Here is a 16,175-nt window from a genome sequence, read left to right as displayed (position 1 = left end):
AAAAATGAGCAGGGATGTAGAGGGGGAAACGGGAGCTGTAGTGGAAGTTGCGCGGGTGAACTGAGGGCATTTTAAAGAGAGTCTCTAAAGCAGAGGGGTCACAGCGAGGTCACCGTGCTGGCTCTGGACAGCATTGTTGATCGCATCGCACACTCCTGCTAGGACTTAGCGCCCTGCTGTTAGGAATGCATATGGGTTCACTTGTTTGATTGTGAGGGTTTAGCTAAGACAGATAAAGAAATGGGGTGAATTTATATACACAGTGTGGACAAGCATTAAAAGTGAAATCAAGCATTATCATCCGACTAAAGCTCCCGGTGGGACGCTGTGGCTTACACAAGCAAGTCTCACAGTCGCTCAGAAATCCAATATGTAAATCCACTTAACGCTGCCTCAACAGAAAACACACATACACCCCATCAGAGCTAAACTAATTCAGAAGGAAAGACAGAGGGGAAGACATCAAGGACCTTTCCGTAATCCTTCAAGGCAGGTGGACCAAAGATTATCTCCAGCTGTGAGGGGCCCTGTTACTTAGGAGTGTCACAGGCCCCTGGTTTTCTGGGTTGGAGACATCCTTTGATGCCGCATCTGCGGGACAAGTAATTATGAAGAAAGCTAAGCCGTACCCTATCCTGTCCTCTTGAGTGGATAAGTCAAAATTCAATCAAATAGCATCTGTACTATAAGACCACACACTTGAGGACCTTCAAATTCCTTTAAGATCAAAGGTCTATAATTTTGTTTGTCTTTTGTTCATTTGCTTTGGACAATCTGTCTTTGGCTTGCTGCAAGATTGCCCATTATGTGTATGAATCGCTGTTACTTTGAAAACGATTGTTGGAATAAGCAACACGCTACACTAGCCTAAAGTTACACTATTTGTAAAACAGCAGAGCAACTATTAATGTGACTGAAAATGTAGTCAAAGGGATTGTTCAACCAAAAATTAAAATTCTGTCATTAAATACTCACCCTTATGTAAGACCTTCATTCATCTTTGGAACACAAATTAAGATATTTTTAATGAAATCCGAGAGCTTTCTGACCCTCCACAGACAGCAAGGGAACTACCACGATCAAGACACAGAAAAGAAGTAAGAGCATCGTTGAAATAGTCCATGTGACATCAGTGGTTAAACCGTAATTTTACGAAGCTAAGAGAATACTTTCTGTCCACAAAGAAAACAAAAATAACGACTTTATTCAACCATTTCTTCTCTTCCGTGTCAGTCTTTGACACACGTTCACGCGTCTTGGTACTCTCGTGAATGGTGGAGGAGACTGACCGGAAGACCGCTTCATAAAATTATAGTTGAACTACTGATGCCACATGGACTATTTTAACGATGTCCTTACTACGTTTCTGGGCCTTAAATGTTGTAGTTCCCTTGCTGTCTATGGAGGGTCAGAAAGCTCTTGGATTTCATCAAAAATATCTTAATTTGTGTTCTGAAAATGAACGAAGGTCTTATGGGTTTGGAACAACATGAGGGCGAGTAATTAATGACAGAATTTTAATTTTTGGGTGAACTAACCCTTTAAGTCAGTAGCGTCCCTACTTGAGTACTTCTCAGTAGTGGTATGAATGTGGGGTAATGTATGTGTCTGTGAATGAGTTTTCAACTTACCTTCCGTTTCACAGCCCAGGAGTTCCAATCTAAGTCCCATCCCAGCAGGAGTGGCTCTGTCTGGGTACACCCTAACAAAGCGTGTCAATATAGGCTCCACCGTCCTCAACGCTGGCGTGTCATAGTTCAAATTCCCCTCAAATATCTGCCAAGAACAACGACAGAGTCAGAGACAATAATTGGCAGTCAAGCAGAGAAAGAGAACTTGGAAAGACATAAATGGGAAAAGATAAAGGTGAAAGCTTTATTAGGAGTATCCCAAAGTTAGTCTGACAGGGAAAGCAAAGAACAGAGCTTTAATGAAAGAGAACGAGTGAGAGGGCACGCAGCTCACACCTTTCTTAACTTGGGCACTGTTGTATTTGTAATGCAACAAAGCACTCGAGAAAATAAAGTCTTCAACTTGATTTCTGACATTGTACGGCTGAGCTAGCGCAAAAAAGAAAGGCCGCGGGCCAAAACTGTAGTCTACGACAGCAGGATGCACATGCTTTCAAAAGCATCTGCCTTTAACTTCACACTTCTGAAGCCTTAAAACCCAGACACAAGGTACCACAGGAGACAGACAGAAAAAAGGAAGGAAAGACGAAAAGACACTCGCCAGTGGTAACAAAGGTACAGAACAAGACGAGAAGTCATGAAAGTACATTAATGGTTTTTAGAGCTAATGTGTCTCCTTTTGTCCTCCAAACTAAGGCAGAGATATAAGGGTTTTAAAAGGGGTCTTTTAGGATTGATATTCCAATCCAGCTTTTTGATAGGGGATAAGGCACATAGTCTATGTTCTACAAAAAAATCACTCATTTCATGTATTTCACGTACTGTAACATTTCTTTTGAAATTTGTCTGTTTTCACTATGATCGCAAATGAACACTATACTGTTATTTTATTTTGGTATTATGACTGTTTTTAGGATTAAGATTATTAGTAGTATTGTTGAATGCATTTGGGATGTTTGCCCAATATTGTGCTCACAGCATTAGTCTAATTATTATCATTCTCTTCTCTGTCCATCTAAAAGGCTTCGGGAAGAATACATTATAGCTCCACGTTCAACTTTCTTAACACATTTCTTAAAATCAGGCTAGGCAAATCTCAGACTAGCGCTTAAGAACCTCATAGTGATTTAAAACTATTCTAAATGTACAACCAGTTTATGTCTAACTACCTTCCAGCTTCCCTATATCTTACCTTGTGCTTGTTGCCAGTAGCATCCATCACCATTTTCCAGTCAGATCCATTGTTGCTGTAGCCCAGCCGAAACTTCTTCATGAATACCTTGTTATCACGGTGTTTGCCTCCCTGGATGATCAACCCTCGGAACAGTTTCTCCTCACCCAGATCTATCTGCAGCCACTCATCCACATACGGCTGGGGCTGCGGCAACAACGTCCATCCCGAACGGCTGGTCAGAAGACGGGCATTCTCTGAGACCCATGTGCGCTCAGTGTGGGACGAAACTGTGATCTGAGAGTCTGCGATAAGTCCTGAGACCATTCCCAGCATTCCAGAACATGGGTACTCTGTTGAAGGACAAAGACAGTATTAAATTCAAGGATGTTTCGAACCCTTCACTAGTGACTATCCTGAGATGTGACATGAAAAGCAGCAGACAGAGAAAAATGTATTTGCAGTCAAATGTATTGGCCATCAAAGGAGAAAGATAATTATGGACCCAAATTGTGTAGTTTTGGCATCCACCAGCAGGGGCTAACAGGGCCATGCTAACCAGTCAAACCCTTATCCCTCGGTTAGACTGTTATCTAACCTGCCACTGCTGTGGCAAAACAAATGTACCATTATTTGTCATTCCAATAAAACACACGGACGCCGAGAAAGAGAGGGTTGTTTGAGAACATAGTGGAAGAGTTGAATGATAATTGAGGGATGTGTCTACAAAAGATTAGATTAGCTGTGATTGGGTGAGTCTGAGAGGAAGAGAAAGAATGGAGAAGAAAAAAATGATGTTGGCTGATAAACCTGGTAGAAATGGTCACATCTCAGGGAGCTTGGAAACGTTCTTACCAACAACCTAAAGAGGTCACGGGCCATAAAGAGACTGAACAAAGAGAGAAAGAAAGACATTCATTGCACAGGAAAGACAGATGAAGTGGACAGAAGAGATAAGAAACCTCTTGTTCTCTTTGTTTCTCTCTCTCCATCTTCCTTTCACCACTGACCTTGTGCATTAACTCCGCTGCTTCTTTTTCTCAAGATACCTAATTAAAACCTTTCTCTAGTGTATGCACCTTTAATTTCTAAACAGTTTCTCGCTCTTATTCTCAATTCTGTTCCACTCTTACCTTCCTTTTGTTTTTAATATGCTTTCTTATTCACCTTCCTCAAATCGATCCCTTCATCCGTCTTGTAATATGTCTTCATCTCTCCAAACTGACTTCCTTTGTTCTAGCATTGATAATAGGATTTTTCACGCTTTGCAACTTGTAGGCAAAGGCAGGTTGAGGGAAATTATCAGACATGCAGCACTGACTGACTGTGTGTTGCCTGTCATGACTTTCGTACCTTCTCTGACGCAGTGGGACCTGCCAGCGATACCATAATCTACGATCAGCACCCGTGGAGCAGGAAAGCGTCAGAGACAATCTTGGACTAGTCACAGATGAACCTAATGTCCCGTGAAATACCACCAGAACAGAGTTTTCATTCACAACAGTGCCTTTGTACTGATGTAGGGAACTTCCTCTGTAGTTTTGAAATGGAAAGAGCACTTGTCTGTGACCCCTTCAGAAATTGCAGAGCATCCAAATGTGAGTTCCATTCTCCTAAAACAACAAATGCTCATGACTTTGATTTTTCCATTGTTTGTTTGTAGATGTACAGCCGGGATTGGGTTTATTGTAACCCTGCCAAATTTGGAAAATATCTCTGCGTGCAATTTTTGCTGTGTGTGTGCCAAATTGTTTTGGGATCTGAATGAAAAAAGATCTCCACTGAGGTGGTTGGACCTCAAAGTTTGGAAGTCAACCAAGTTTATTTTCAATCCACTGGCTGGCACTGTCATCAGGACCTGTTTATGGATCTCAGATGGGGATGCATGGTAGAAGCTCCTGGTGTGGTAGACCCTGACAGACACACCCTGAGGGTGAACTGGTCCATGTGTATCGCGTGTTTCCTCTGTTGGTTTGATCTGTGCACAGCACATAAAGGCTGGATGACCACACACACAGATGGTTTTATTTACAAACAGCGGGAGGAAGTTTATTAATGGATGTGTGGATGTGGAAAGCCTATCAGACCTGAACAGTGCACAAGACCACCTCCTAACTGCCGGCAGGCATCCTCTGTTGGTAGTGTCAAGGTACAGCGCTTACAAACATAGTGCCCAGGAATAGAGTTTGTGGCAGTACCTTGATAAAAGTGATATGCAACTTGGTGAAGTGGTATCAGATGGTAATATCATGGTACTTTTAATACTTTCCATGGTAATGAATGGTTATCATACTGGTACAAGTACATGGTCTGGGTAATGGTACTGGTACATGGTCTGATAATAGTACTTGTACCTTCCTACTAAAATGATGGTGTTTCTATGGTACTCATCGTGTACTTTCAATGTTTTTGGACATGTACCATGATATTCTGGGTAGTACCATGGTAAATGTGCAAAAGAGTATCAAAGTATATCTTCAAAATATGTTTAACCTTGTCCAAAAAACATACAGTAGTAATACCATGGTACTCGTTTGTAAGATTCTTGGCTGCATCATCACAAGGGTTCCCGATGCACACTGATGATGTCACTGGGAGGCCTCCACTCTTGTGATGCGCTTAGAATGCGGTCTGTTCACCCATCCAAAACACGACTGCAACAGCTGCGCTCCAGAACTGCGGTGAACCGCACACATACACACACACAAATATACAACCAGTGCTAAATCTGTGTACACACACAGACTCTAAAAATAAGCCCCTATGCATGCTGAATGTAAAGCTGATAGATGACGCATGATGGCAAACACGCTCACCCTCCTCCTACACATATGAGGAAATGTTCTCAGCGGGGAGTCGCTGATGATATGAAAGCTTTTGCAATCAAAGCTCTGTAGGGTGGAGCCATGTCAAAACATGCAGATGAGTATGCAAATGAAGACAGGGCCAGCTGGGCCTGACTGTGGCTGGTGGGTGTAGATCTCGCCGTGTGCAATAGCATGTGCAATATGTACATCTGTGTGTATTTGAGAGAGAGGCTGAGAGGTTAGAGCTTGGGGGAGGAGGGTAGAGGCAGAATTGGGGTAGAAGTGGAGAGGTTGCAGCAGCATCCGTGCATGCGGAGCACGCCATTCATTTTGAATAAAGAACATCCAAAAGTGGGGAAACATGAATACACGGTCCTTTTCGTTGACGTGAACACTTGTCTATAACGCAATAGCTCCTCTAATATTGCACATGCACAGTTCGCACATGGCTTTCAGAGGCATGAATAAACACTTCTCCATACGCCTGCCTCCAAAGCAAGCAAAATGTAAACCATTTAATTGAAAGATCATGATGGAGTGGTGTGTTGACAAAACCCAGCTTCTGAATCTGAATTAACACTCTGCTTTTATATATTTTTGAGGCATGCCAGTTTTGCCATTGACAGTTCGTTTTGAAACCTGTAAAATAAAAAACAGATTCTTGGAACCAACCTGAGATTTTGCATCCATACACCTCGAAGCGCAGAGCGATACCGGTTTCCCAGTTGTATGGTCGGATCCGGAGGTATCGCGTCAACGTGGGCTTGGGGAACATGGCTTTCGCTGCATCAGTAGGGTTGGTGTTCCCTTGGAAAATCTGACAAATGAAGAACAAACACATTAATTATTAACATGGTTTGTTTAGGCGAGTCACCAAGGACAGACCTTTGAGGCCTGGGACTCACATAATACTTTTATAGTTGTTTGATCATTGTTGTCTTTTATTCAGTGTCCTTATAGACATTACTTCAAAGAAACAATCAGGCATTACTACAGGATGCTCAAACCCACAGTCTGATTTCTGGAAAATTGATTATTGTTTATTCCATGTTCCTTGTTACATACATGCATATTCTGTATTTATTTTAATTGATTAAAAAAACAACAACAAAAGAAGCTGATTTTCAAGTATTCATGTACTTAAATTCTTAAGCACTTCATGGAACCCACTTGTGCAAACCCTATTAATCATTTTGCTGTTGCCACTAAGCAACAGGTCAATCTAGACCACTTGCTACAGTACTGAGTTTACCCTGGTTAAGGGGGTTAACCCTCTATGAATGGTAAAATCCCGGCAATGCACAGCCTCTCTCTTAGCATATTGCTTTAATATCAATACGTTCAACACAATTGTAAACTAGACAAGGTCAAACTGTAAGCCGTACAGGAGGGCCAAGTGTTGCTAAGGCCCAGTCAGGGCATACAGCCATCCGTCTATCCCAGAATCCATACTGCTAATCGTGTCCCTGGTCACTACTTGTCAAAACGTGTGTGTCTGGGAGGGAGACACATGAGGAGCCATCCACTATCTTTAAATGTCACGCCAATGCTCTGCTCTACTGCTCTAAGTAGTAAAAAAGCTTTCCTTTGTGCAACAACCCCGCAGCCGAACTGCTGTTTCAGCAGTCTGTAAATGGGCCCTCACCTCACAAAAGCACTTTAGAGCCAGGCAGACAGAAACAAGGCACCGCACCTTAAAAATGCAAGCTCTAAAAAGAGAACAGTGTACTTTAGTTGAGGGTCGACACAGAAATTGGGCCTTTGGGTACATTTAAGCTCACTGTTACTTCCAGGCATGAAGATGTACACACACACAAACACACACACGCACGTCTAATTGGCTTGCTGAGCTTGACAGGTCTATTTCAAAACTTGTATTGTTAGAGCAAGACGTAAACATGCATATGAATGCGTCTTGCACTCACAAATGAGCAAAATCCCTCACCTCACAAAAGCACTTTAGAGCCAGGCAGACAGAAACAAGGCACCGCACCTTAAAAATGCAAGCTCTAAAAAGAGAACAGTGTACTTTAGTTGAGGGTCGACACAGAAATTGGGCCTTTGGGTATATTTAAGCTCACTGTTACTTCCAGGCATGAAGATGTGTACGCACATAGACACACACACACACACACACACACACACACACACACACACACACACACACACACACACACACACACACACACACACACACACACACAAGTGTCTAATTGGCTTGCTGAGCTTGACAGGTCTATTTCAAAACTTATATTGTTAGAGTCTGCCAAGCAGACGTAAACATGCATATGAGCGCATCTTGCACTCACAAATGAGTAAAACAAAATCATAAACTTCAAACACTGGAAGTATCTCAAAATCTATGAAGCTGCCTACAGAGACAGAATCTTTGGTTCAGGTAAATCTCACGATGCCCAGTGAAAATTAGGTGAAAATTAGAATGAAATTGCATTTTGCAAGAAAAGTTGTTTTATAATAATTTCAGATTTGCATTGTGACTATTTTAATGAAAAGTAATAAAGTAATTATATTAAAATGTATCATGTTTTTTCACATTCCAGCTGATTTGTTTCTTGAAATTATGAAATTCCTGTAATAATTTCAATTTGCGGAGAAAAGGTTGGGGGAAAAAATGTTAAATGTTGTTTTTATTTTTCTATAATGGCATAAAATATGATCTGGACTTGTTCTTGACAGGTTTTATGAGGTTCCTTCAGATGCTTTTCATTGTTCTTTTAGAACCTGTCTTGGCTATATGATCCCCAAAATGCTGTCTGGGTAGGTAGCCCACCAGGTTTTAAGACAGTGTCAAATGTAATAGGCATGTCTTCCTGCAGTTAACTTTTCTGTGCTGAGGGACACATTTCACCCGATGGCTAATCGATCAGCGTCTCCTTGGTCCTCATTCAATCCTTCATGTGCTCAAGTGCGTCCAACCAGCTGTTCAAACACTCTAAACCTGATAAACCTTCTCCTTCTCTCACTCTCTCCATTTGCGACTCTGTTTATGAACTCTTTTGTTCTTCCTTTCAAGGAAAAAAGCCCTACCACAAATGTTGACATCATTCCTTAAAAGGAAAAAGAAAATCAATCAGACTACTGTGGTGGCTTTGGAGTTGGAGTTTTTACAAAGCTTGCAAATTCAGTCTTTTAAGAGGGCGGATTAACATACCACACTGGGCACATGATGGAGTCAGAGAAACACAAGCCCTGCAGAACACATGAGCGTGGCATTCCCGTCTAGATCTGGAGCATGGATTGGTGTAACGGAGGCACACGGTGACAGCGCTACAATACAGGAAGATGTTTACAGGGCTTCCTGCCAAGGAGTTCTGGAAATGTACCTAGTTACAGATTACTTCCATGTTAGGCTGAGAAAATAAAAGCTTCTTTATCGTTTAGCGGAAAGTGAGCTGTACGGAACCAAACTTGATATTCTACCAGGATTTTCTAACACTATTTCATTGTTATATGAAAAAGCAACATTTAACTGTTAACGGAATGTTCCAAGTTTAAAACAAGTTAAAGGGTTAGTTCACCCAAAAATGAAAATTAGCCCATAAATTACTCACCCTCAAGTGATCCTAGGTGTATATGACTTTCTTCTTTCAGACGAATCCAGTCGGAGTTATATTAAAAATGGTCTTTGATCTTTCAAGCTGTTTAATGCCACTCAGCCGGGGGTGCATGCATCAGTCCAAAAGAAGTTAAATAAAAAGCGCCCATCCATAAAAAAGTGTCTCACACGGCTCCGGGGGGTGAACAAAGGCCTCCTGTAGCGAATCGATACGTTTTTGTAAGAAATGATCCATATTCAAAACGTAATAATTACTTTAATGTAGCTTGCGCCAACAGCTGTACACAGAAGCAGCTCCGGGCGGATGACGTATGAGGTCGGCTCATTTTCATTTTTGGGTGAACCCTTTAAGCTTTATCAACCACAGAAAATCCTTTTGACTTGTTGTTTAGTTTAAAAACAAAAAAACTAAACAAATAAAAACTGTGTTTACACTGGATGTCTATAGTTCAAGGCATTTTGGAGAGCTTAAAAACATAAATGTGCACGTTGAATTTTTTGTTAAAGTTCTTATAGCAATTCTTCCATACGACTTTTTGTTTCTGAGACCCGACATGCTAACATTGGTTTAATCAGTGGTTCTCAACGAGTTTCAAGATGACTTAAAATGATCTTAATTGGCCCCCTCAACAGGTTTATTTATTGTTTGATCGATTGATTGATTGATTGATTCAATCATGGTTCCCACTGTCTTGGAAAACCTGGATATATGAAACCTGTAATTTGTAGACCTGGTAAAATCATGTAAATCAATTAATTCTTGACATTTTAAACACATTTAGTTATGCCAAGCTCTAAAATATTTTAAAATATACAGTAAAAACCTCTTTAAACATCCAATCCAGTAAATCATGAACAGAAGTCATGGGGCTTTGAATATTGTTGTGGGTAATGGTGGATCTTGAAGTCAAAAAGGTTGAAAAGCACTGGGTTAAATCAGAAAAGTGATGCATTGCACCTTTAAGAAGGACCATGAAAGGAAGCAAATAAGTCACCTTCTGTTTTGGGCCATCTTTAATAGTTATCCAGTCTTCTCCGTTTGAGCTTACATCCACCTTGTAGGACTTCACATAGTATTTCTTGTTGGTCTCTTGAGAGATGGCTCCCTGTGTGCTGATCGCCGAGACAAAGCGCAGGAATCCAAGATCAACCTGAGGAGAGAGAGAACAATATTACTCCTATATTACTCCGAACAGAGGGAGTATCACTTTAAAAGTGGCTTATCGGGTGTCACATATTGAGCTCATAAGACCCCAGGTGAATATTAGAATGAAAGATTAATTTTAATGAATCCCAATTTAATAAAGCATATTCGATGTGACGATTTAATTTCCTGAACGGGAGACAAGAGCTTATTGGATGAGGAAGGATATTTAACTTCATAGAGCCTGTGTCGGGGGGAAAAAATCATTTGAAAGGAAACGTGTATTTCAGACGTGTGCCGTACTGAAAAATGAATGCTTCATAAAGAAGTCATGAGTTGTGATGTCATTCCCGTGAGCGTGCGGTGAGTGCGTCTGAGAGGCAGTCAGGAGAGTGTGGTCAGGGGTTACTGGAAGAGAAAACACTGTGGACAGAGATGTGGGTGATTTGGTCATATCCAGGATGATCAGAGCTGCAATACACAGGATCGGATGTGGTATCGCATTTAATATCTCATTTTTGTTATGCAAAAGAAAAAAAACTGAGATCTTTGTGCAGGATTCAGCCATTTGCTTCCACAGCATATACTGAGCAAATGGACAGTGAAAATTGCCAAGCAGAGGTTTTTGGGGAGATGCTTTAGTGCTCGGAGAGGCTAAAAAACCTGCCATAATCTGAAACTAATGTCATCCCATACAACATTTTCAAAAAATGTCACTGGTGAACCAACATTTACAGTAGTGCTAAGACCATGTCAGCGGCACATAGCCGTCAGAGCTAAAACTAGCTACAAATGCAGGATAACATCCATGTAGTGGATCTGTTGTAGATACACTAATCACCAATACCAGCTTTTCATTAAATATCATATTCATTTTGTACTCAACATGAACTAACACAATGGTTTTGCTAGTCTCAAACTCAATTAGTGAAGAAAGTGCTAATTGCAAACGCTGTCTATTCCCTATTGTGCAGCATTTGTACGTCCTGACTCAGTTTAACCATATTAAAAATATAAGGTCTTTGTTTCTGAAGTCTGCTGAATGAGTGCTGATCTGATCTGGCTGTGCTAAAATATACACGGCAGGAAGATAAGAGAGCTGTGGAACAGCCAGCGATTTGAGATCAGAAAGCTTGGCTGGAGAAGAGACACTCTGGATCAGTTTCCCTCACACCAGCTGATCACAGATCAGAACTAATGAGCGCCTCGAGATTTACTTTTGTACTCAACATGAACTAACACAATGGTTTTGCTAGTCTCAAACTCAATTAGTGAAGAAAGTGCTAATTGCAAACGCTGTCTGTTCCCTATTGTGCAGCATTTGTACGTCCTGACTCAGTTTAACCATATTAAAAATATAAGGTCTTTGTTTCTGAAGTCTGCTGAATGAGTGCTGATCTGATCTGGCTGTGCTAAAATATACACGGCAGGAAGATAAGAGAGCTGTGGAACAGCCAGCGATTTGAGATCAGAAAGCTTGGCTGGAGAAGAGACACTCTGGATCAGTTTCCCTCACACCAGCTGATCACAGATCAGAACTAATGAGCGCCTCGAGATTTATTAACCACTTTCTGCTTCAGAAAGACAAAGAGAGGGAAAAAAGGGGAAAAGAAACTAGAGCAATAAGAAACTGAAGAAAAAAGTGAGCAATTCCAATACATTTTACTTTACATTTTATTGTGCTAATATATTACAACATATTTATGGAAGCCCATTTCGGCCACGTAAGAAAAAAAATTCATGCCTTAAAAAGTCCAAATTATGACATACTTAAGTCATAATTATGAGACAAAAAGTTGAAATTATGACTTAAAAATTCAAAATGATGACTTAAAAAGTCGAAATTGACTTAATGACTTTATAAACACATTGGTCACAGGATAGTGGTCTATAATGATAAACGGGAGCCCAGAATATGAACGCAACACACTGAGTTGCACGTTAAGCATTTTATATCTCAAAACGTTACGACTTTTTATCTCGTAATTATGACTTAAGTAATGATTTCGTCATTTTATCTCATAATTTCGACTTTTTAAATATCATAATTTCGATTTATAATTTCGACTTTTTATTTCATAATTATGACTTTTAAAGTCATAATTTCAATTTAGTAAGTCATAATTTTGACTTTTTATCTCGTAATTATGACTTAAGTATGTCATCATTTTGACTTTTTAAGGAATTGCTTCAGAAAGACAAAGAGAGGAAAAAAGGGGAAAAGAAACTAGAGCAATAAGAAACTGAAGAAAAAAGTGAGCAATTCCAATACATTTTACTTTACATTTTATTGTGCTAATATATTACAACATATTTATGGAAGCCCATTTCGGCCACGTAAGAAAAAAAATTCATGCCTTAAAGTGTCAAAATTATGACATACTTAAGTCATAATTATGAGACAAAAAGTTGAAATCATGACAAGTCATAATTATGACTTCAAAAGTCGAAATTGACTTAATGACTTTATAAACACATTGGTCACAGGATAGTGGTCTATAATGATAAACGGGAGCCCAGAATATGAACGCAACACACTGAGTTGCACGTTAAGCATTTTATATCTCAAAACGTTACGACTTTTTATCTCGTAATTATGACTTAAGTAATGATTTCGTCATTTTATCTCATAATTTCGACTTTTTAAATATCATAATTTCGATTTATAATTTCGACTTTTTATCTCATAATTATGACTTAAGTATGTCATCATTTTGACTTTTTAAGGAATTCATTTTTTTCTTACGTGGCGGAAATGGGTTTCCATACATATTGTATGATACATAAGGAATTGCCACTTTACTTATATATTTACTTATATATCGTGATGACATTTTATATTAAACAATGCACTTGATAATATACAGATGTACATGAATAATAAATAAATATTGAGAAATTACTTGAGTATTTTAATAAAGCTGTTAAATGTAAAAGTGTAGTGCAGTTTTTGTCTTCATTGCTATATATTTTTCATATTTATCAGCATGGTCCATGCATATATTGCAGTATATTGAAAAAAATATAAGCACTGGTTTCCCAAATATGCAAATCATTATTTGAATACTGTGTATATATTATATATGTATTATTTTATATTTTTATGTATTACAACCAGTCAAATTTGAATTTCTACAAAAATGTTGATTGTTTTCAAACAGGTTTCCTAAATACTCTCCCTGTCTGCCATTGGTCGACAAATAAGTTAATTCTGCTTTAAACTCACACCATTGGTTAAGCTGTTGAAGATTCTTCAACAAACAAAGCAATGTTTTGAATGCAACACATAATCACAAAGTGAATACTTTCCAGAGAAATGAACCTACGAATGACTTACTTATAGCTGTCTCTGCTTATTAAACTAAGACAGGAAAGAATATTTTAACATCAGGAAAAAATAAATAAATCACACACTTCACCTTTAAAAGCAAACAGTACAAACAGGAGATTACGGGAAAGCCCCAGTTCCTCATGGGAACTCCCTGGCTGAGAAACTCCACTTTCTGGCTTTCAGAAAACAAGCCATTCTAAAAGTGTATCACACTTCCTTATAAGGAGACAGGCCAGACTTGACTGTGGGCATCTCATCTGAAAAATCATGACCACAGAAGCAAAAACAATGATGAATTATATCATTTTTGGTAAGAAAATATTTTTACAGTTGAAACCACACAGACATTTGAATTGACATTTGAGGACTTCTGAAGTTGCCAAATGATTATATTAGTCACTAGTGTGACTGTGCAGTTTTATAAGGGTCAAGCCAATTTAAAGTCTGCTGCAACCACTGTGAGAAAGTGTCCAAACTGGAATCCATACGACTCCAGAGGAAAACGTGTCCTCAAGCCAGCTGAGTCTGCAAAACATATCCTCTGCTTGCTTTTTTGAATTTTTCTCTATTTCTACTCTCTGTTTTATTGGATGTTGCATGTTGTTTAAGTGTCTGAATATATCCCACTCAATAGACTAATAAAATAATGCAGTTCTCATTATATCACATCCTATGATCTAAAATGTGAAGTTGAAAAAAAAAAAAAACATTTCATGAATGTATCTTGCTGGCAAGAACCCAAATGTAACTACGTTTTCATAATTCTGTCATGGGAAAGTCTGGTATGTTAAAACTTGTTAATTTTGCCCAGAGTCCATCTGTGAAGTATGGACCTCAGCTTAATTTTCAGAGCTAATTACATTTACAAAGAGTGTGTGTTTTATTACACCAGAGCCTGTGTGTGTGTGTGTGTTGGAAGGGACAGTTCTTGCCTTGCCCTTGGCCTGCATAGAAGGAAGTGGCAGAAATCTAATCTGCCTAAACCTAGTCCAAAACTCACTGAAGCTTCTCGTGCTAATTGCGTTGAATTAAACGAGCGTCAAACATGTCTGCCTGTTTCCTAAAGCTGTGACAGTTGTGTTCATCCTAGCATGGGCTTATTATGGTGTTTGGTGGCTGTTTCAACAGAGTGTTTATTTCAGTGTTTTTCAATTTGTCATTTGCGTTTCTTCGTTTTCTGGTCTGCACAAATAAAGCATCGTGCATTAATATCTTTCTCTATTCTGTCTATTTTCTTGTCTCTTTCACCCTTGTCTTGCATATCAGTGGACAACAAAAATTCACAAATTGGTCAATCATTAAAACCACAACTGCTCTTGTGTGTCTAAGGCTCAAACGCCATCTGGTGCAGGTTAGCCAGGAGGAACTAAGACGTTGAGCAGACAGATGCGCGATACATTTCATGAATGTATCTTGCTGGCAAGAACCCAAATGTAACTACGTTTTCATAATTCTGTCATGGGAAAGTCTGGTATGTTAAAACTTGTTAATTTTGCCCAGAGTCCATCTGTGAAGTATGGACCTCAGCTTAATTTTCAGAGCTAATTACATTTACAAAGAGTGTGTGTTTTATTACACCAGAGCCTGTGTGTGTGTGTGTGTTGGAAGGGACAGTTCTTGCCTTGCCCTTGGCCTGCATAGAAGGAAGTGGCAGAAATCTAATCTGCCTAAACCTAGTCCAAAACTCACTGAAGCTTCTCGTGCTAATTGCGTTGAATTAAACGAGCGTCAAACATGTCTGCCTGTTTCCTAAAGCTGTGACAGTTGTGTTCATCCTAGCATGGGCTTATTATGGTGTTTGGTGGCTGTTTCAACAGAGTGTTTATTTCAGTGTTTTTCAATTTGTCATTTGCGTTTCTTCGTTTTCTGGTCTGCACAAATAAAGCATCGTGCATTAATATCTTTCTCTATTCTGTCTATTTTCTTGTCTCTTTCACCCTTGTCTTGCATATCAGTGGACAACAAAAATTCACAAATTGGTCAATCATTAAAACCACAACTGCTCTTGTGTGTCTAAGGCTCAAACGCCATCTGGTGCAGGTTAGCCAGGAGGAACTAAGACGTTGAGCAGACAGATGCGCGATGGCCCAGTCAAAGCAAACACAAATGTGGGACGGCAGGTTTCGCAGGGCAAAGTTCTACTTCATCCATCAAACCGCGGCTTCCTCCCACCATCCCATCCCACAACACCTGGTTGCTCCGAAAGCTCCTCTAAAATTCCATTAACCACAGGTATAATTAATTCACATTTTCATGAAAATTGTATTACTGCCAGCTGAGAGATCTATAGGCTCCTCGAAGACCTCACATTCATCACCCAATTTACCTAGTGGAATTAGCTGGAGTTATTTTTAGAACTTTTTTTGTATCATTTTTACAATTATGCATGTGCCTGAATGGGGATCATGTGCTTCTCTTTCCTTAACTTAATCTAATAGGTGGATGGTTTGAAAGTGGGACGAATATTTAAAACACACACATACACATACACACACACACACACACACACACACA

At 39.5% G+C, this 16,175-nt stretch overlaps 1 protein-coding gene across 1 annotated transcript in view; it reads right to left on the bottom strand.

The window, feature by feature from the left end:
• The window catches only part of LOC107566911 (neuropilin-1a-like), a 74,433-nt gene that overhangs the window by 18,400 nt on the left and 39,858 nt on the right, over window positions 1–16,175 (bottom strand). The window contains exons 7-8 of the mRNA XM_016252481.1: window positions 10,182–10,337; window positions 6,282–6,426 (exon numbers count right to left, since the gene is read on the bottom strand). Of these exons, the coding sequence (XP_016107967.1) occupies window positions 6,282–6,426; window positions 10,182–10,337 (301 nt within the window). The remainder of the gene's footprint in view (window positions 1–6,281; window positions 6,427–10,181; window positions 10,338–16,175) is intronic.

This window comes from Sinocyclocheilus grahami, unplaced genomic scaffold (assembly GCF_001515645.1).
Source record: "Sinocyclocheilus grahami isolate Dianchi unplaced genomic scaffold, SAMN03320097.WGS_v1.1 scaffold1112.1, whole genome shotgun sequence".
Lineage (NCBI taxonomy): Eukaryota > Metazoa > Chordata > Actinopteri > Cypriniformes > Cyprinidae > Sinocyclocheilus > Sinocyclocheilus grahami.
This window is presented reverse-complemented; position numbering and strand designations above follow the sequence as displayed.